General features: G+C 31.7%; 1 protein-coding gene across 1 annotated transcript in view; it reads left to right on the forward strand.

The window, feature by feature from the left end:
• Positions 1 to 23,577, forward strand: part of Dhc16F (Dynein heavy chain at 16F) — a 96,665-nt gene that overhangs the window by 51,328 nt on the left and 21,760 nt on the right. The window contains exons 32-45 of the mRNA XM_088226499.1: positions 766 to 974; positions 2,590 to 2,702; positions 4,788 to 4,930; positions 5,342 to 5,534; positions 6,669 to 6,892; positions 8,952 to 9,207; positions 10,557 to 10,747; positions 12,039 to 12,211; positions 14,221 to 14,404; positions 17,555 to 17,735; positions 19,479 to 19,640; positions 20,709 to 20,885; positions 22,489 to 22,685; positions 23,314 to 23,559. Coding sequence (XP_088082625.1) covers positions 766 to 974; positions 2,590 to 2,702; positions 4,788 to 4,930; positions 5,342 to 5,534; positions 6,669 to 6,892; positions 8,952 to 9,207; positions 10,557 to 10,747; positions 12,039 to 12,211; positions 14,221 to 14,404; positions 17,555 to 17,735; positions 19,479 to 19,640; positions 20,709 to 20,885; positions 22,489 to 22,685; positions 23,314 to 23,559 — 2,649 coding nt within the window. The remainder of the gene's footprint in view (positions 1 to 765; positions 975 to 2,589; positions 2,703 to 4,787; positions 4,931 to 5,341; positions 5,535 to 6,668; positions 6,893 to 8,951; positions 9,208 to 10,556; positions 10,748 to 12,038; positions 12,212 to 14,220; positions 14,405 to 17,554; positions 17,736 to 19,478; positions 19,641 to 20,708; positions 20,886 to 22,488; positions 22,686 to 23,313; positions 23,560 to 23,577) is intronic.

The following is a 23,577-nucleotide window of genomic DNA, read 5'->3' on the forward strand; positions in this document are numbered from 1 at the left end:
AGTAAGTATGGCAATTAAGTGAACATGTAACAGCACAAAAAGTAAAATATAAAAAAGTAAACAAAGATAGTATTCCTTAACTTATTATTAAGGTTAACAAGACAATAGACGATACCTAAACTCAAACTCACCCCTGTTTTATTTTGGTATGCAGTAAACAGGATCTATTCCAAAATCACTCGCAAACGAGTAGAGGCGTATAAAAAAAAAAAAAAAAAAACACGATCTATTGTCTTTTTCCTAGTAAATAACTGTAAAAACACTTGGTTCACATTTGGCTGTTCCCTGGAAGATGATAGTAGAAACGCATCTATGTGCGTGGTGTAGAGTGTAGGTACCAAGGAATATATCCGCTTCTTTTTAATTTTGTTTGTTATTACTATACGCATGTTTCCCGCATAAAATTTCTGATTATTATAATTTTACTTTGAATAAGATGTTAGATAAACTTGTGTATTACTTTTGATATTCGAGTAATTTTACGTGATACAGGAAAAAAGGTAGATATTAAATATATTTTTTAAATTGTGATAAAATCTTAAGGAGGTTAAATATTCACTAGCTATCTACATAGAATTGGACATATTTGAGATATTGCTTTGTGAATAATTACACCTAGTATCTGCAAAAAACAAGCAAAATAAAAGCTTGAGTGATTTAAAATTAAAATTTAATGAGATTACCTAACCGTTTATTTGAATAGTATAACGACGGATAAAGTACTAACATTAATTAATATAATGTGATATTTCAAACATATTCCAGACCTTTACCTGGTGATCTGTGGGATGTTTTCATTGACCATAAAACAAAAGGTTTTGAGGATTGGAATAAGATTGTTCCCAACTATACATACAATCCAAATGAGCCATTTTTTGAGACCCTCGTGCCAACTAAGGACACCGTGAGATATGGCTACATTATGCAGAAGTTAATGCATCAAAATAAACCAGTAATGTTTACAGGAAATACAGGTCAAAAAAATTAAGTACTATAAATTTTTTATGTGCAAACGGATATCCAGATCATTATAATTCACTTCTTGGACTGATCCTTATGATTGAATTAAATTGACTATCAACACCCCAAATCAATCCACAAAATTGCCAATATTTATGACATCGATATATGTATGTGATTGATAGACACGAAAATTATTAATAATTCACTAACAACTATTTATTATTATTATTATTACTTATTTCATATTAAACAAAAATATTAAAATCTGTTAGGTTCCATGATATTATTTATTTGTTATAAACGCCCAGAAGGCTTTTACATGAGAGGTATAAAATTTAAATTCAAGCCTTTCATGGTACGACAAGTCGATTGATTATTATATATATATATGTAACTAATAAACATTTTTTTGCATCAAATTACATTATGCTTTATAGATATACATAAATAAAGATAAAATATTACATGAAAGTAGAAAGGTACAAAATTAAATGTTTTTAATTTTTTTAAAACAATTTTAGGAAAAAAATTGAAATATACAGCTGGTTAATATACAGCTGGTTAAGTGTAGTAAGTAAAATACAAACAGTCAAAGTGATTTTCACAGATTTCAATTTATCGCCATAAGAATTTTTAATCTAAAAATGGAATACGAAACATGTAAATTTCTCCATACTCGTATCCGAGCTGGTGTAGTCTGGCGATTATCTCTGTTTCGAACGATAAACCATAGTTTTTAAAATAAATATAACTTGCACACTATATCAAAAGTAGCTGGTTGTGATGTTGATGTAATTTTCACTTCATTGTTTAATAATATTGCGTCTTAAATCTTTCCATATTTTATTTTATTTGGTATTTACATAAATTTTATCCATTTTTTTTTTAAATGAAGAGAACAAGAAGACACGACAAAAAAAATACAAAAAATTGATCAATAATAAAATGTTAACGAAATAGCGGACTGTAAATAAAAAAACGAATTTCATTCAGTTTTGTGATTTGGAAATATTTGAAGAAAGGATAGAAACATGGAATGGATACCTACCTTTAATATGATGGGAATGTTCTTCAATTTGGGGCACTGGATGACAAAATGAACTATAAAATGTACATTGTGCAAATATCGCGAACGGCTTTCGCAGCTTTATTCCCCCATTAAACGCAAATTTTTGTCTAGTTCAATTTTATTTGGCTTGTAATCAAATAAAATAATATGTGTAATGCAATGCAAATACATTATCTTAAAAAACTGAAATTTTTCTTTCGTATGACGTATTTATTACCTTAACGATTTTATTGTACTTTTGGTGCACATTTTGAATTTAGAAAAAAGGAACACAACTTATGAAGGTAACCTAATATAATACAAGATAGTGGTTCGAATTTAGTTCAAATTAAATGAGAGTGGAAATGTATTTATTTGATTATTTCACACGGTGGAGATATTTTGATCTCTCAATTTACGGTTCTCCTAATTATTATTTTTGTTGTCTCTACTTTATGTTAAATTTAATCTGTGCTTGTGCGTACCTGTATATTAAACTTAATTAATTTCTATCTCGCTGTCATTGCTTTGAAATTTTGCTTTTTTTCATAAACGTTTAAAAGCGTTCTTATTTTTAGGTGTTGGAAAGTCAGTTATTGCCAAAACAGTGTTAAAAAATTTGGGCGCGACAGGTGTATTTGTGCCATTTACAATGAATTTTTCTGCACAAACTGGCAGTTTAAGAACACAAGTATGTTTGATATATTTGCTATCCCAAGTATTGATGTTTGAAAATAAAATGCTTTAACAACGTAATATTCCTTTATCTTTTTATAAAATATGCAAATTGTGTGGATAAATTTGGTTTTTGTTTAGAATTTGATTGAGGAAAGGTATAAGATATATAAGGTAAAGATACATTTATGTAGGTCAAATAAAAATTATTTATGGGGCGTTCTAAAAACTTCTAATCATATGCACAGCGTTACGCATTAAAAATAAATTTGACTTTCTGTAATGTTAAACAATGTTTGATTATGTCCAAATGCTTAAAGACTGGCTGGATTTCCTCCCCAGGGAGTTGTTCATATTTAAATTTATTTCAACAGAGAGGGAAAATTTTTCTGAGAAGGGAATATGGAAGTCTAGGCATTTACAGGGCTTTTGACCTGTCAGTGGCTGGTGTATGTGGCCACTTTACACACGGTGTAACATTCACCATTCTGCCCATGTTTGAACATCCACATTTTCTAAACTCTTCCATCTGTTGACTTTTGTGAAGTAAAAGAGCTGAAACCTTTATCACGTGGGTGAGATTCATCCGGCTGAACCAAATCACCTACTAGGCAACGCCTGAAAAAGGTTTCAGCTCTTTTACTTCACAAAAGTCAACAGATGGAAGAGTTCAGGAAATGTGGATGTTCAAACATGGGCAGAATGGTGAATGTTACACAGTGAGTAAAGTGGCCACTTAAACCAGCCAATGACAGGTCATAAGCCCTGTAAATGCCTAGACTTCCATATTCCCTTCTCAGAAAAAAATTTTCCCTCTCTGTTGAAATAAATTTAACTTTCAGTATTTGTATCCGTTAAGCTTCTCCCTGCCTCTCGTATGTAATCTTTATATATATCATTAATCTGTACGTTTGATGTCACTAAACTCCTACACTGCTTAACCGATTTACGTGCAGCTTTTTGCATAATAATGAGCTTTGCGCTGCTCACATTTGTAGATTTTAAACTTGGAATAAAAATCTTCACTCTTATATGTAAAAAAAAGTTCGGAGCATAAATGTGTTATTCATCGACCTACCAGGGTTGCATTTTACGAGAATGCATTTATATTTTTAAAAAATGGGAAGATGTTATTTTTTTGCATAAAGTTTGTATTTGAATGTTTACAAACAGCATTCGTTTTTTATGGATCTCAATCGGATTCTTTCCATAAATTCCTTATAATTTCTTCCCGTTTATTTCTTTTTGCTGAATTTTTGATAATACTTAAATAATACTAGCTGACATTCAATACATTTCTGAAAATCGCAATCCTGAATAAAGTGCACCCCTGTTGTTAGAAGAGCAGAGTTTGACAATTGCAAAAACAACTCTGTATTTAAAAAACATTTATTTTATGTTTTCGAATCCAACCATAAAAAAGTATCTAGGTGCCTATTTAAATTCAATATTTAAATATTATTAATTTATCACACGTACATAAGAATTTAATAAATATATGGCTGGTGATATTGCACTTAATTTTTATTTTGCTTTGGGCAACAGCAAATCACACAATGACGAAACGAAAAGATTGAAATGTCGAACTCAATGTCAAATGTCACTTAGTATATAGTTAATAGAAAATTCGAATTCCAAAAAAACGTTTAGTGACCAGCTAATAGCAGGCAAGCCAACATTTGGGCAGAACAACGTCTATCAGGTCCGCTAGTATGTAATTATGTTATAATATAGCCTTAGAAAATTTCAAAATATCTTCTATAAAATACAGAGTAGTTGAAGGAAATTCTGAAGTAAAATTATTGTTAACGTCATTCCTATCTATGCACTGTCTGTTACAAATTTATCAAACATTTATGTCCTAAAAAATATTTAAGTTTGTAAGTGAAAATTCTTGATGGCCAGAAATTCTTCTTGACCGGTCAATGGATATTCCAAATTTGTTGATTAAAGTATCACCCATCTTTTATTTATATATTAATCCTAAAAAAGAAGTAAAAAAATAACTGTTAACAGATGGCATTGTATGCTTGAGGTCGCCGCTCTTTAGGTGTGTTTTGCACCTACCCGTAATTAATATCCCTGTTTTACTTCTATAAAGGAAATTCTCGAATCTCATCTGGAACGACGCAAGAAAACAATTTTAGGAGCACCTTACGGAAAAAAGATTATAATATTTATAGATGATGTAAATATGCCCAAATTAGACGTCTATGGCTCTCAGCCAACTATCGAATTATTAAGGTAATGAATTTCTTATTTACGTCATTATATTTTTATGAAAGTACTGCTACTTTACTTTTTAGCATCTGAAATTGTATTTTTGGTAAATCGGAACAAAAGCTGAAAAAAAATACTTACTCAAATATTTTGTTTAATATACTCATAGGTAAATAAATACATTTTTATAATTCAATGTGTTCTGCTTCAACCAACTACTTGAGCTATTTTTTTTAATCTATGAAATGTATGAAGAGAGTAGTTTTCTCATAGGGATTTCGAAGGTATTATTCTAAAAAATTTAGTAGACAATAAAGATGAATTGTTAAGAATCAAGATTACATCGAACTTCTATTAGAAATTTTTAACTAATGAGAATGTTTGGTTTTTTTTTTCGTCACTTAGTAATAATTTGATAATTGATTTATTTGTTAGACAATTCTTGGACTTTGGTGGACTCTACGATAGAGAAAAGATGTTCTGGAAAGAGATTCGTGACGTAATACTTGGAACAGCTTGTGCGCCTCCTGGAGGGGGTAGGAATCCCCTAACTCCTCGCTTCACAAGACATTTTGCAATGCTTTTTATCACTACACCCAATGACGACACTCTCAAACTTATATTCAAAGTAAGTATTATTTAACATTGATTAGTGCACTCATAAAAATATGTTTACGGTGACAAAAATGTAAAATCAATAAAAATAATATTAATAATAACAATCATAGTTTATTAACAAAAATAACAATTACTTTATCTACTACATACACACTTAGGTAATAGATTACTCTGGATCATGTCTAGTCTGCCTAACTAGGTACAACCTGTTTTAAGGCAGACATTTTTTATGCAAAAAATAATTACTAACATTACTCCCTACTTTTTAATTTGCTATACAGTTATACAATATTTATTTATTATTTAGGAATGAATATTGAGTAAATTTTCCAATTTTTCTCGACCTAAACCCAGTAACCATTTTTTTACAAATTTATTAAATTGAATCCGAATCGTGGTTTTGCAATCTTTGGGTAGCATATTGAATACTTTGGGGCCCAGAAACCTGAAATTTCTTTGCCCGAATTCAGAGTTTATGGTAGACCTCATGACCCATCCTTTAGTCTGACTTCTGGTAGTGTGGGAGTGTTTCTTTTGGGATTTGATAGAATAATTTACTTTCACAAATATTATTTTTCTAAAAATACATAATTGCTTTATATACAAGATCTCAAATGCTTGGTATTTTTATCCTACGATGATATGCTAGAAGTACTCAACACAATTGTAATGGGAAAAGTGTAAATATACTTAAATTAAAATTTAATCTAAAAGCCACTATCACTGTGAGTTTCGCAAATTGTTTGGAGGAATTATGTCAGCTGTTGTCATTCTTCCACATAACCATATTGCAATCAATCGAATGGCAACATTTACTGAATCTACTTTTATCAAATTCAATTACGAACATCTATTTCCAAAAAAATTTAATACATTTATTAATTTTATTTTTTAAAAATCCCAACTCCGACGCCCGTCATAAAAGTTGCCAAAAGATTAATTCCATAATCATGTAAAAGAGCAGTGTAATATTGTAAATTAGGACAATTGTAAATATTGTGATGTAAGTATTATATTGGACTGTGATTAATCATAGAACTAAATAAATAAAAATATCATTGAATGAATTTTGTAGCATATGAGAGTATAATGCTAAAAGTATATGAAATATTTATCTAAATTCCTTGTGTTTATGTGTTTTCAGTCAATTTTGAATGGATATTTAGAGGATTTTGTGCCAGAAGTCTCTCGCCTCGGTAACAGTATAGTAAACGCTGCGGTGGATATTTATGGAAAAGTCATCACCAAATTACTTCCGACGCCAACAAAATCGCATTATGTATTTAATTTGCGAGATCTATCAAAATGCATGCAGGGAGTTCTGCAAGCTGACGGTGGATTAGTCAAAGAGGGATTGACTATATTGAAGTAAGGATAAAACATTAAAATAAAAAATCCAACTCTTCATAGTTAAATTTCATTTGTATTCCAGCATATTTTACGTTGAGTGCATATAATGTACGTTATGCTAATTATTGTATATTAAATTAACGAAAAATCTGAATTTATTTCAACAGAGAGGGAAAACATTTATGAGAAGGGAATAAGGAAGCCTAGGCATTTACAGGGCTTATGACCTGTCATTGGCTGGTTTAAGTGGTCACTTTACTCACTGTGCAACATTCACCATTCTGCCTATGTTTGAAAATCCACATTTCCTCAACTCTTTCATCTGTTGACTTTGCCCGTCAATTAATAAATGCGTTTGTAGTGTCTAGAGTCGATTACTGTAATGGTATCTATGCAGGTCTACCAATGAACAAAATGACTCGCCTACAATCTGTATTAAATGCCGCAGCGAGACTTATTTTCGGAATTTCTAAGCTCAGTCATATCACTCTACACTGGCTACGTTTTCCACAGAGGGTCGAATACAAACTCCGTTGGCTTATGTATAAGTCACTACACAACTCTGCTTCGGAATATCTAAGGGAACTATGCATTCTACAGGAACTAGCTGACAGGCGTCTCACGCTTAGATCAGCTACGTTTATGGCGAGAGGAAAAGTTATTATACCTCTACGCAAACCGCGCACTAAATTTAGTGAACGCGCATTTGCGGTCGCAGGCCCTATGGCATGGAATGCTCTCCCAGCAGAGGTGCGAGGCTGTGAAAGTGAAGTGATGTTTCGGAAAAAACTTAAAACCCACTTGTTCTCTAAATCATTTGAACAAATCCGTAGCATGTGACTACAAAATAAATTGTTTTAATTAAATTACAAATTTAAAACCTTAAATTAAATACATTTATCTATAGAATCACTATGTAAAGCGCCCTGAAGGTATTTTATTACGAAAATGGCGCTATATAAGTTATCCATAATAAATAAATAAATAAATTAAAGAGTTGAAACCTTTTTTTGGTGAGATTCATTCGGCTGAACCAAATCACCTACTAGGCAACGCTTGAAAACAATTTTCCAATTTTTATGCTTCTTTTTTTTACCAGGTAGTTAATTCAATAATGTTTGAGTATGTTCAAATGCTGAAATCTTTTAATAGTGTACGCATAAGTTTTAATTCCCCAGCTTTTAAATAATGGTTTCCAAATTATTTATTTCATTAGAAAACTCATAGTAGTTGTGAGAAGGGTAACTGTTTTTTTTGTGATTTTTCAGATTAGAATACTTTTAATGTCTCATCTTTCTAATACTAGTATTATTACCTGCTGGCACAGCGCGAGTTTAAGCTGTGCAACTCGGGCAAGCTTAGACTATACCCTGTCGGTGTAATCTATAAATAGTGAAATAACTACATCATCATCATCATTCCCTTTCCACACCTAATGGTGCATACGACACTGCATTGGTACACCAATCGAAGTGTATCTTGATTATTTTTGTTATAAAAGGGTAAGATGATCCGTCTTACGCTTCAGGTACCAGTCCAGGCACTATGAAATATTCTAGTGTAAAAACACCTTTCAAATAAATATTTTATGTCAATCATGTCGGGAATCGAACCCGAGACCTCTTGCATGGTTGACAAACGCACTGACCACTGCGCCACTGAGCCGAGGCTGATGGAACTACAATGAATGATGAATCTGAGAAATACACAATGTAACAAATATCTGTATAAGTGGTGCCAGGCTGAAAAACAAAAAGAGAAGTATTTTATTTTATGATTTTACTAGTTTAAATGAAAGTATGTCATTTGTACAACAGTTTTTTTTTTTATATGATACTATTAATATTTGAAGCTATAAGTGATGTCCCATCTCTGTTATACGCGTAAATATATATGCAAATTAATTTTAAAGACCTCTCTAATGGAAACAATTTCTAAATTTGTATCCAAGTATACAAAGTTATATGGATACGTAAAGGCATAAGGCATCTAAAAAAATGACAATTGTACTGGAAATTATAAAAATCCAACCTGGAGATTGAGTTTATAACAGTTTTTGTATTTTTTTTATCAACAGACTTTTCTATCATGAGTGCCTTAGAGTTTTTCATGATCGCCTTATCAATGCGGAAGACAGAAGCTTGTTTTACCACCTGATGCACGACGTATGCATGAGTAGCTTTGGCCAACCCATTATGGAAATCGAACAAGGGGCAGTGATCAGCAAACCACCCCTATTACTGTTTGGAGATTTCTTGAATTATGGCGCTTCAAAAGAAAACAGAATATACGAAGAAATCAAAGATCTTGATCAACTTAAGTCTATTCTATATGTAATCAACTCTATCCTTTTTATACATAACACATAACACATAAGTAAATTTTCAATTTGTTACTAAATTCTTTAAAAAACGTATTTCAATTTGAAGGAAATGAAACATATGCTACTAAAAAGTTGCTGGAAGAAAGTAAGTATGTTCTGTTTTGTAAAAATAGGATATTTTCATAAATCTTTAAAAAATGACAATTTTTTACAATTATAATAATATTATTATCAATGCATGATATAAAAACAAGTTTTCATGTGTAATTAATTTTCGGGTTTTAAATCGAGCACGTACAAAACGGCTCGCAGTTGACGTCCCTTCATTTTGACGTCACAAGTCACGCCCGCCAAATGCGCTTCTAACAAACATTGCGCATAAGTATGATGCGGTAACGTAGAACGTGCCGTTTGGCTCACATGGTAAAATGTTTTATTTCACTTCCAATGGGATTTTTATTTTTATGAAAATTTTTTTTTTATATTATTAAAAAACATATTGTTATATTATTTATTTATTCAATGTAAATAATATTCTTAATTTAATGTAAAAAAAACATCTTTGACAAACGCTAAAAAGCGATTTATTGAGACTTTAATATACTCCGACTAGGTATACGCACATGGATTAGTAATGATTATTAAATACTTTATTGTATTGTTACTTTATTTAGATTATATCATTTTAAACGTATATTTACAAGTATCTAGTGAGGGTAGTTTAAATATATTGTAGCTAACTTACTTGCATCAAAATGGATAGAAGCCACAGTTATATATTTTTTGAAAAACTTTTGTAGTAGCCAAAAAAAAAAACAAACTTTTGAACAAAATATTCTATTGTCTTTTTACCATAATATATGGCAATTATTGACAAAAAAATACATATTTACATTATTAAGTCAGCAAAAATACTTTCATCATCATTCCCTTTCCACACCTTATGGTGCATAGGGCACTGCACTGGTACAGTAATCGCAGCGTATCTTGATCATTTGTTTTACATGAAGGCAAGAAGGCAAGTCTTACACTTTACATATCAGTCCAGGGACTGTGAAATATTCTAGTTTTAAATAAAAAAATCATATCAACCATGTCGGGAATTAAACCCGAGACCTCTTGCATGGTAGGCAAACGCGCTGACCATTAAACCACGAGACCGACTAAAAATAAATATAAAAAATTGTAATACACTTTTTTCAATATATTTCATGATGATAGGGAGAGTAAGTGTGGAAAACGAGTATGGGAAAAGGGTTGTAAGGAAAGTAGCTGGGTTAGGATTTTCATTAAAAGTTATTAACAAATATTTCAAGTGTTATACTTTTTTTATGTTTATCTAAGTTTTATGTTTTTTAGTTTTATCTAGAAGAATACAATGCCACAGCCCGAGCCGAGATGAAATTAGTCTTATTCACGGATGCAGCCGAGCATGTTGTGCGGATAGCAAGAGTACTCCGAGCAGAAAGGGGGCACGCTTTACTTGTGGGACCTGGCGGCTCCGGAAGAAGAAGTTTGGCTACTCTCTCATCCTACATAAATGAATACAAGTAATTGTCTAACCTTTTCAATCTCTAGGTACTTTGTTTTTCTAAACCAGGAAAAACTAAGCGTTTGTGTTTGAATTATGCGTAATTTTTATAACACATTTAGGTAACATATTATAATAATATTATTTTATATTATAGTATATTTATGCAACTAATAAAAGTGCAACATATTGACATATTTAATTTTTTTCCGTTAGTTAATTTAAGGACTTAAAATTTACTGTTGATATTTTTAAAATGTTGAAAATGTCGTCTTGTCGGTGATTGCCAAAATTTAATTGAAAAAGGGCAAATTATAAAGCTAAAAAAATGGTAAAAAGTTTACGAAATCATACATATTTTGATTTCCATAGTATAATTATTTTTAATACCGTTAAATATCAGTTCCTTTTTATCTAGGATGTAGCCACTCCACCGGCCCACAGGCACATTATGGAGTGTCGGTGTATTATTTATTTTATACATACTTTCACATCAATTTTCCAGTCACATCAAAATATTATAGGTGTAAAAATTCAAAAGAAATATGATTTTAAAACATGCCTACATGAATAAAATGAGAAAGGACTTTCATGAACATTGTTTTTATTATTTTGTTTACTTGTATATCCATATCTGTGTTATAATATTATTTTATATTAACATATTACAACAAAATGAAGAACATTTAAGAGAAGGTAATATAGAAGTCTGGGCATCTACAGGGCTTATGACCTGCCAACGGCTGGTTTAAGTGGCCACTTTACTCAATGCGTAACATTCACCATTCTGCTCATATTTGAACATCTATATTCCTTCAATTCTTTCATCGTCCACCTGGTCCATGAAGAAGTATAAAAATTGAAAAAATAACATTTCAGGCGTTGCCTAGTATGTAGGTGAAATAATTCAATTATATGAATCTCACCCGCATAAATAAAGGTTTCAGCTCTTTAACTGCACAAACATCAACATATGAAAGAATTGAAGGAATATAGATGTTCGAATATGGGCAGAATGGTGAATTTTACGTAATGGTGTAAATACAGGTAATAAGCCCTGTAGATGCCTAGATTTCTATATTACCTTATCTTAAATGTTCTTCATCTCTGTTGTAATATGTTAATATGAACAGCTCCCCAGATAGTTGAATCCAGTCCTTGTCTACAAAAATTTGACCAAACTCAAAATATTGTTGATTATTTTATGTTAATTATGGCCTGGCGAGGTAAAGTTAGGTTCGGTTAGGTTAGGTTAGGTGGTTGAGTTTGCAGTTTAGAAAATGAAGTAATGTAATTATTTCATTCAATAGGTGTTTTGGAATGGAGCTGACTAGGAATTATGATCTTACATCCTTCCATGATGATCTTCGGAGTCTGTACGTCAACACGGGCATAAAGAATGAAGATACAGTGTTCCTGTTTACTGACACTCAAATCCTTCAAGAAGAGTTCCTCGAAGATATCAATAACATCTTAAATTCTGGTTAGTCAATGTTATTATTATGAAGGTTATAGTTGGTGTCAATATCTTTTGAACATATATATTGTAAAGAGTCTCCGTTTTATTTAATATATAAACCTGTGGTGAAATCTTGCCTTCAAACTCTAGGTCTTCGAATAACTAAAGGTGATGGATTAGCGCTTTAACATTTAAAGCTAGATCTTGCCTTTCAAACCCAGGTCTTTAAAAAAACAGGCTTTCGGAGGGGGGATTGAGGATGCGTATTGGTGTTTCATTACCCTCCTACAAGTATAATTTTCTGAAACCTATTCTAACAAAGATATTAAATTCATCAATTATTCTGGTTGTTGAAAAATTTCAAAATGTATAATCATCGAAGGCATTTATTAAATGCTTATTATATCACAACTGAGTATATCACAACTGAACACTACCATGAGATAGATATACAAGGGAAAAGTTTTGGTTTGAATACAGAAATAAAATAGGAATATCATCATAATAAAATAAATAAAACAACTTTGTTTTTAACCACTATTTTTTTATTAATTTTTTTTCCCACAGATCGGTTTCAAAGCTTAAGTTACGTAAACCTTGACGAAGAAGCTTGTTTGCTTTGAAACCGGTCGGTGAAAAAAAAAATATAATTAGTGGTTAAAAACAAAGTGGTTTTATTTATTTTATAATAATGAATAACCACAAAGTTAGTCATTCAAATATAAACTTTATGGGAATATTATCACTTAAGTCAGCCAATGTCTGGTCAATAATGAGCTGGGATGTGGTTCCGTGGCCTCGCGGACTCACTGTTCAGAAGTCCAAGGTTCAAACCTCTCTTTACCACAGCCTAATTCCGATTTTCTAGTAGTGAGTTATTTACAGCGCTTTGAAAATGGCCTCCAAAAATTCAAATTTTTCAGAAAATCATACGAACGCAAATATTTATATTTAATAAAAAATATAATTATATTATAATAATAGCCTTTTAAATAGATCCATAAAAAAATATTTATTTATTTTATTTTATTTGTGTACACGGCACAAATGCCTTTTATAAACATAAACATAAATACATTTAAATAGCAGTGTTCTTTTACAAAATTAAAAAATAATACAAGAACAATAATATATATCTATACACGTCTTCACGTTTGACATGCTCGTCGTGACAATTTCGACCAAGTCGTCAAATTTTCAGGTGGAATATGCTCACATAAATCAACGTAATATTTTTTTATACATTGTCCTATTTACTATTTTATACTTAACATACTAAGGTAAAAAAAAGATAAAAATAATAATAAAAATAAACGTAACGCGGTTTAAAATAGCAAAAATCATAAATTATTGATTTGTTGGTATTGTTGCAATGCATAGGTATGTACAACAATGTTTGTGTACGTCCAAATGCTTGCAGACTGGCTGGATTTCCTCCCTTGGAAGTTATTCATATGTAAATTTACCGAAAGGTGAATGTTACACAGTGTGTAAAGTGGGCACTTAAACCAGCCAATGACAGGTCATAAACCCTGTAAATGCCTAGACTTCCATATTCCCTTCTCAAAAATGTTTTCCCTCTCTATTGAAATAAATTTATATAGGTATGCACTCGTATATTGAATGCCCTAGGTAAAATACAAACTGTCTCGTGCTAAGAGCTCGGGGGTTCTCAACCATTTAAAAATAAAATATAATAAAAAATAAAATTATAAACCCTTTAAAAAAAAATAGTGTTTATAATAATAAAAATTAAAACTAAAGACTATAAAAATCAAATATCTAGTCATATGTTTATGTACATATATTTGACGTGTATTTATTTTTCTCTTTTTACAAATTAACACAAATACTTAAACAGCAGTCAGAATCCTGAACTATTTCTTTAATTGCAAGTTTAAACTTCATTTGGCAATAATAACTTTATTTTTCACTATATACCCTTTTCCAAAACCTCCCGTCTCTCTTAAGTTATTTAATCAAAACTTGTAATTCGTTTACTTGTGGAGGTATTGGTTTTCACGTGTTTGTAGGTGAGGTGCCAAATTTATTTGAAAATGAAGACTATGAAAAAGTGATATTAGCCTGCCGTGGGCCAGCTGCAGAAGCGGGTGTTAATGCGAGTGACAGGGAAGCAGTTTTTACTTGGTTCATCAACAAGATTCGAGCCAAGCTTCACTTATGTATTTGTATGAGCCCCGTGGGAGACGTATTCAGGTAATAATATTTTTTTACACTGTGTCGGGCGAAGTTCGCAAAGAACAAGAAATCAATCTAATATAGTGAAACCTTATTTTATAATTTTCTTCAATATGTTATAATATGTATGTGGGTGAATGTGTATGTGCGTGTTAGTAAGTGTGCGTGTGCGTGTACGTGTATGCACGCATGCTTATTTGCATGCATATGTGCATGCACTTATTCCTAAAAAAATGTTCAGTAAACCTTCATTTATTTTTTGAAATACGAGTATATGTCTATTTTGTACTTAAATTATTAATAATGTAATCCCACAGCAAGCACAAGAGGTTGCTTCTTTTTTGGTGTGGTATTCCGTTTCGTTTATTGTTTTTGTACTTTTGCTTTATTATGTATTTATTTTTGTTAACATGTTGTAACTTTATATTATATTAAATAATAAATAAACTTTATATTCTAAAGCGTATAGTAAAAATAAATAATGCGATCCAAAATTGAATAGTAAAACAAAAGCAGTGTTTGTCAGCACAGTTTGTTTTCTAGAGATAGTGTAAATTTTAAAAATTATAAAAATACACAACCGGGATTTGAGTTTCTAATTGACAAGCAGGTAAGATGACTCAAACCCCGAGCTTCGTAAACTTATTTACAAAAAGTTAACTGACCATACAAGAGTATATCGGGCTAAAAACGCAATATTGAAGACACCGATATTGACTTATTGTCGGGATTTCGGTATAAGATGAGATTTTTTTCATTTTGTTTGGTTTTAAAGTTACAAACATAGAATTAAGAATATACAAAAAGTGCGTAAAATGATATTTTAAAACATCGGACTGTGTCCAATAATTTCCCCACTATGGCCCACTTTAACCACGCCCATTCGTGATGACGCCGCGTAATGTTGCAAGATGGGAAAAAATTTAATAATAATAACACAAATGTAAGGTTAAAAAAAGCAATCTGTTAATTTCTCTAAAATTTAATTGTGCTCGCGGAAATATTGATTGACACAACAGAGTAGATAAGTAAAGGGCCATTGAATAAAAGTAATTGAATTATTGAACTTTCAACTTAAAATATAAAACGAATTTTATTTTACATTAAACGGATATTTTTAAATCATGTCAAATAATATTCGATGTTTTGAAGATAATGTCGGTCAAATGTCCACCACAGAGTTGTTAAATCCGAGGTCCATTTTTCAGTATTTTTCTTATTAGATGAGCAAAGTCGGGTAAAAAAATTACTACCCTGGCAACACTAACGAAATTTTCATTTTGTTTCTTTGACAATCTGACAGATGGAAAAATAATTCAATTTTTAAGTAATGCATTTACTACTTACACATGCATTTGCTAATTACACATTAAATTTGATCCCAACTTGCTTCTTTAAGATCCCAGCAGTATTTCTACACTTTAAAACGACACAACACGGTATAGTTGAATTCAAATCAGGAGTTGCGTACTGAGCGACATCTACAATGAAACTTCAAAACGTAAACCTCCTCATTTATGAGTAGTTTAGTTGCCTTCTGTTTGATGTGCGTGTACGGTTTCTGGACTATTCTTAATTCTATGGTTACACTCTTCAAATGTAATTCTTTGTCGTACCATACGCTATTCCACTCAACTCCGTCAGTAGCGACAGTAGCTTCCTAGTCGTTTTAATTAGTTGACATTTGTGGAGACCACAGAGTAAATAAAGAGAACGTTTTCTATGCGCCCAGTGCCTAATGGACCTATATAAGGGCGGGCAACACGTCACTTGCCCTTCTCTGCCTTCGCCAGCATTCAAATTAAATTATTCGTATTCTTTATTTAATGAGACAAACCACTTAATTTAAGTGTGTAAATAACACCAAAAATTGTAACAAAAAAACATAGCATAGTTTGTTTTAAGAAATGTACGTGTTAGTTAGATTAAATATTTTTCCGTTTAAAATACATGTAGCTACCTAAGCTCAAATTAATCAACAATACTTTGAGTTTGTCCAAATTTTTGTAGACAAGGACTGGATTCAACTCCCTGGGGAGCTGTTTATATTAACATATTGCAACAGAGATGAATCTCACCTGCATAAATAAAGGTTTCAGCTCTTTAACTTCTCAAACATCAACAGATGAAAGAATTGAAGGAATATAGAGATGTTCAAATATAGGCAGAATGGCGAATGTTACACAGTGTGTAAAGTGGCCACTCAAACCAGCCATTGACAGGTCATAAGCCCTGTAGATGCCTAGACTTCTATATTACGTTTTCTTAAATGTTCTCAAATTAATGTTGAAGACCTAAAAATATACAGTGAATTTAATTAATTACTGGTGGTTTTGAAACAGCTTTCTTCCCAGGATTTTTAACTTTTACAACGATTTTAAACTGAATATGGTGAATAAAAAAAGATCATGATTTTTAAGTATTTGTAACATGAAGATTCGCGACGATGTTTTATTCAAATTTAAACGGTCGCAAATAAAGTTCAAAATTTGGCCTTACCGTGACGTATGGCGTGGCCAATGAAATAACCGTTTTTGCGGGAATTTAGTAAAACTAATTTTGAAATATTTTTTATGCTACTAATTAGTTTTTAATATTATTTCATAAAATATTCCTTATTAATTTGAAATTGTAAAAAATTTTTATATTTCCACATTAAACTTTTAAATTGACTTATTTTTTCAATATAATACTAGAAGAGTAATAATAATAAATTAGAAAAAAAATAAATACATTTTAAAACGAAAGAACTATTAAATGCAGCAAGGAATTCAACAAATTCTACCTTTAGATATATAAAATATTAATGATAAATACAATATATAAATACCAGAAATAATATGCATTTGACGATACATCTCTCTTTATTTTTTATTTATTAATAAATTATGACAAAAAAACTAGTATTTATAAATTATGTTATTATTATTAATCTGGATATATAATTGTATGAGTAACACATTTGTAAATTCTAATTTTATGTAACGAAAATGAATCAAAACATCAAATGGTCAATAGGTAAAATATAAAATTATCATTGCAATAAGGAATCGTATGAAATTAAATAATAATAATAATTTGACAGAAATAGCTAGTTCCGATTTGATAAAGAAACGGGCAAAGAAATTTTGATATAACAAATAATGGGTATATTCGTTTTTATTTCAGACGTCGCTGTCGTATGTTCCCATCTATCGTAAATTGTTGTACCATTGATTGGTTTGTAAAATGGCCCCCTGATGCTCTACTGACAGTCGCCAATAAGGTTTTAGGGTCGATGGAGGGATCGTCGGAAAGTTCTGCTGAAACTATTCCGTTGTTGGCTGAAATCTGTGTATTGATGCACGAGGTATGGATCATCAAATGCCTAAATTTATAAAATAAATAATAATGATCGACAGGGTGACATTAATACACTTAGTCTAAAACTAATTCTTCATCGTCATTTCTCTATCCACACCCAGTGGTACACAGAGCATCCATTGGAACTCCTGTTGCAGAATATCTAGATCATTGTTGTGACGTGAACGGTAAGGAGATCAGTCCTACGCTTCCGGTACTAGTCCAGGAACAGTGGAATATTGCGGTGGAGAACCATCTTTTAAACGAATATTTCACACCTACCCTGACAGGAAAGAGTACGCAGGACCGTGGTAGATACGCGAGGCGGACTTATTTTTTCGACTTTGACCTGTCATTGGCCGGTTTAAGTGGCCACTTTATAAACTGTGTAACATTCACTATTTTGCCTATGTTTGAACATGCATATTTTTTCAATTCTTCTATCTTCAAACTCCACAAAAATGAACAGATGAAAGTATTGAAGAAATATGTATGTTTAAACATGGACAAAATGGTGAATGTTATACAGTGTGTAAAGTGGCTGCTACCTAAACCAATCAATGACAGGTTATAAGCCCTGTTAATATCTAGACTTCCATATAACAAAGTAAATTGTTTTGCTTAAATTACAAATTGAAAAGTTTAAATTAAATTTATTTCTTTATATATTGCTTTGAAATGCGCCCTTGATGTATTGTATTAAAAAGGGCGCTTTATAAGTTATCCGTAATAATAATTCCCTTCTCCAAACTGGAAATTTGTAAAAAACGGATATTTTCATTTAACGTCTAATACATAAAATAATTTTTAATGTTATTTTTACATGATTTTATGGAACGAATCATTTTTCGGTGGCATTAATGATTTTATCAAATACAATTCATAGTATGTTACAAAATGTTTAGCATTTTTTGCCACGTAATGTTTTTGATCGCTTGGGGAGGATTCTTCGCTTTAATTTTTTTGACTTTCTCGTATCAACCATTATAGTGTACATTCTGATTCACTCAAGCGCGTCCAGAAGAAATTTCCAAAATATATTAATTTTCAACTATATATTCCAGCTGCTTCGTTTAATTATAATCAATTGTTATCTTCAGCAAATCATTTAAAACTTTCTTACAAAAGAATCCTAACTGACCTAATATTACTTTATAAAGTGATCAATTCATTCTTTGACTGTCCAGATTTGCTGGAGTTAGTGTGTTTCCGTGTACCTGGTCGACATACCCACCACAGATCTCCTTTTTGTTCTGAAAGTTCTAGGACTAACTATCACATGCACTCGCCTATCCCTAGGCTCCACAGATTTGGATAATCAGTATGAGGACAAGGCTGATATATTTGGTTCTGGACTTGAAAGTTATAAAATAAGTCTGATTTCTTTTTTTCTCGCGCAATATTATTCTTAAACTTTTCTTCATATTTAGTGATGTTTTTCTTTTTTGCTTTTTCATATTTATGTATTTATTTCTTTAATATTTTTGGTTGCTTATGTGTATTTACCTACTTGTAACTATTGTTATAGTTATGCAATTTTATCATTTTTTGTTATGTATTTATATATGTATTTTTTTTTATACTTATGTTCAATATATGTTAAAGGCAATTTATGCCGTTCGTGTAAAAGTAAATAAATAAAAGTGTAAAAATTTTGTTACAGTATTCTAAAATCTCCGCTTTTTTATTATATTGATGTTAATACTGATTAAATATAAATAATTGATAATGATGATGTATACATTTTTAGAGTACTGAAGTCATGACGGAAAGACTGTACGTGGAACTTCACCGATACTTTTATACTACGCCAAGCAGCTATTTAGATTTACTGAAGCTTTACTGTGAAATGTTGGATAAAAAACGTCAAGAAATTTTAAAAAGCAGAGCTCGTATTGCCAATGGATTAACAGTAAATAATTTTAATTTCATTCAAAAGTTGGTTCTTTAATAGTGTTATTTGGCGTTGTTGATAGAACTATCAAATATTGCAATAAAATTTTGAACCCGTAGTAGGTTCGAACCCAGCTCTATATCAACTTGATTCCTATTGTCAAGTACAATTATTTTCAACTAGGCAGAAATGGCCTCAATATTGAAATAATTAAGGAAATACTTAGAAGCAAATATTTTATCCATTTATAAAAAAAAAAAAAAAAAAAACTGTTTTGGGACTCGCCGGATATATAAATGTATATCAACAATTGTTTGGGTTTTTATATCCTGTTAATTAAATATTAAATAGTATAGGGCCAAGGTATATTGTAAGCTAAATGCTGAACCCCTAATAAAGACAAGTTGGTTTACTCGCGGGTTCGGCTTTTTGCTATACCGGGAAATGAAATATAGAATATATTGTATTATTATATTTATTTATACATAGTATGTTGTGCGCAGCGGAGACCAATGTTGTACAATTGTACATGGCCTGGCGCTAGGGAGAGTAACAGATATATAGTACAAGGCTAAAGTAAGAGTGGAGGGTACCGAACGTGTGGTTTCCCTTACCTCACTCCTTAGCGTACCTAAGCAAAGGGATGTGAACATGATGCGCTTTGTAATGTGTACATTGTAAAATAAGAAATCCTGACTTGTCTGTTTCTCTGACGCCCGATTTGCTCCCCGCTTCTTTTTTCACTTTGCCCTCGCTGCTGGTTGCGGCCATAGACTGTCCTGACTGCGCCCGCCGCTGTACCATCATGGCCCATTAAAAAGTTATTTTAAGGAGGTTAAGTTAGCGGTCGGTGCTTTCCCATTTGAGGGCTTCTAGCTCTCCGGGGCTAGCTTCCCGTTTACGCTGAGACGGCCGATTGCGAGGAGCCAGGATGACGAAGTTGCCACTCCCCCTGTAAGGGGTTGGTTACAAAACTAAACGATTTCAATTTCGAATGTATTCGTTTTTCTTGTTTTTTTGTTATCTCGCAAATACTATTTTAACATTTTTATTTAGTCAATACTTGAACATGTATTTTGAATTTAGAAATTATATGAAACATATGAGGTGGTTGGTGTAATGGAAAAACAAGTGAAGAGTATGGAACCCATTTTGGTACAAAAGTCAAAAGAGGCTCAAATTATGATGACTAAATTGAAACAAGAAGAAGCTCAAGCTGACACAGTGAAAATGGCGGTTCTAGAAGATGAAGCCAGCGCTCAAGTAACTAAACCTATTGTTTGAGTTTATTGATTTTTAAAATGTATTAGGTGATAACATAAGGTCTGGCTATTTTTTTTTCAAAATGAAGATAACAAGAGAACACAATAAAAAAAAAATACAACAAATTATTCGATAATGTGCCCTTCTACATTACTTTCTTAAAAATTAGACAATAAATCATAGCTTTTTTGCCGTACATTGCATAAATATCGCAATCAGTTTGGGAAGCTGTATTCTCTTTCTTTTGAATGCGAACAGAAACAGGAGTCGAAAATGCTAAATTTGATCTATTTGACAATCCATTTTGAAGACTTGTAATAAAATAAAATAGTCTATGTAACATAAAACCAAATACGATTTCTTGTAAAACCGAAAATTGTCTATCGAATGACGTATATATCTTTACCATTTTTTCTACTTTTGTTTGTGGATTACGCTTGTGTGGAAATTGAAAAAAGAATAAAAACCTACCCGAACGAAAAACCGCCAGCCCGACTACTGCTCCAGTACCTGGCTCTGGGTTGTAAATCTGGAACTAAGACGTCACGCCGTTAGCGACAGCACGACCCTGTGATCCGTTATGAGTCGAATACTGGGACCTTGACGCCTGGCTACAACCTACCCTTCCGCGCTTTCGCCCTGCAACAGGAGAACTCACGTTGTCAGAGGAAGGTCGTAGTAAGGTGCTGACACGCGGACGCGGCCGTCCTTTTTGCTGGCCGATCGCTCGTACCCTGCTTCAGCTCGGAGGCCTGCAGCACAGAATTTGCCTAGCCCATAATATGACCTTGCCTAGAGTCTGGCTTACACAGCGGTCTGCGAGCAGGAGGAACCTTCGGCTGGGCTTTCTAGACGTGGTTAAATAGGTACGGCTGCAGGGCAGAGCGCTCGACGATTCTTGGAGCCTGGAGAGGAGTGGAATGAAGTGGAGGTCTTGTCGATTTGACTAATAATAAAACGCAGTGTAGTTGAACTGAATATTTTTTTATTAACTAACCATCAGAAAATACATAACAACTTACACAATTTTTTAGTTCCATAAATTATGTAAGATTATCGTATTTTTATATATTATTCCATTTTGTATGAATTATCTTCAAGCATCTCTCTTTAAAAAAAAGAAAATGCTGTCTACCCCAGAACAGGTATTTATTATACCAAGTGAGAATAGAAAGCGCCTAATATGTTTGCTTGTATTTTAATTTTGCTTATTTGTATATTTTTTACCTTCTTCGCTGTTTTGCAAACATAATAAAATAATACTATTGCTTTAATTATAATAAACGCCTATTTTCGTTACTGAACTACACTGAACTTTGAATATCCGAAACCACGATGATTGATATGAGCAAAACGGCATAAATGTTTTTTTTTTTTTAAATTATCGAAATAATCTTTTTTTTTTAATAATTAAGAAACCGACCGTCACGCGTGGAGTAATAAAAAAAATACATAATCCTAAAAGTAAAATAAAATAAAATTTATTTTACCTTAGTTAAATAGTCAATAATCAAATAAATAAAAAATCAAAACCACTGAACTTCTTTCTTCTCTTAGATATTTAAAAAAATAAATATTGTTATCATCTAAAAATCTAAAATAGGTTCAAGCCGCGGCTACCCAAGAGTTAGCTGATGATGCTGGAAGAGACCTTGAATTAGCTATGCCAGCTATGGAAGCCGCACAAAATGCATTAAAAAGTTTGAACAAAGCTGATATAAATGAACTCAGAGTTTTCCAAAAGCCTCCAGCTTTGGTCAAATTCGTTATGGAACCAGTCTGTTTGCTACTCGGAGCTAAGTATGTTATTTTTTGCTATTTCATTTAAAAAACAACAAGTTCTACCTACAGCAGCATATCAAATTTCTTATAAATACCCAAAGTTAAGTGTATTACTTGAAATTTCTAAATTATAACATATTATCGACCGTGAGCAGGTCAAAGGCGTCAAACCACAATTCTTGAAAATATGGTTTCATTATTTCATATGCGATTCAAACCGATTTCGTAGGTCTTATACACATTATTGTAAAATGATTCAAGTGAATAGATGTTTGCAGTTCAAATTCTGTTGCGGAATGTGTGATAGACTTACGCAATTGGTTTCAAACAAGTTTGAAATAATGAAACCACTTTTTCTACAATTGTGGTTTAAAACCATATCAGTTTTATTATTCAATTTAGATGTTTTCTCGGTTAAACCGAATTTTCACTGTAAGTTGTACAATAGTGTGCATCCTATGGATATATTTTTGAGAATAACACAACTCGGAGACCATTTGTCAATTTAGAATTTGAGTTCTATTATTCTATTCAATTGTAAAATGCATGTCTCATATTATATTATACACAATTTTACCACATAAGCATGATTTTGGTAAAAAATATAAGCAGTAATGGTACCTAGTATTTTTTTATGTGTATATAGGACTGACTGGGATTCCGCTAAAAAAGTACTCGGAGACTCAAATTTTCTGAAAAACCTCGAGGAGTATGACAAAGATCATATTAAAGACGCCATGCTGAAAAAAATCAAAATGTACATTGATCACAAAGATTTCGAACCGGACATTGTTGTGAAGGTATCTAAAGTATGTCGCTCTATGTGTTTGTGGGTGAGAGCAGTGGACACATATGCCAAAGTGTTTCGTGTTGTGGAGCCAAAAATAATCAAGTAAGTAATACATGTGCT

The sequence above is a fragment of the Micrasema longulum genome, unplaced genomic scaffold, assembly GCF_059751315.1.
Source record: "Micrasema longulum isolate JH-2025_06_02 unplaced genomic scaffold, ASM5975131v1 h1tg000435l, whole genome shotgun sequence".
NCBI lineage: Eukaryota > Metazoa > Arthropoda > Insecta > Trichoptera > Brachycentridae > Micrasema > Micrasema longulum.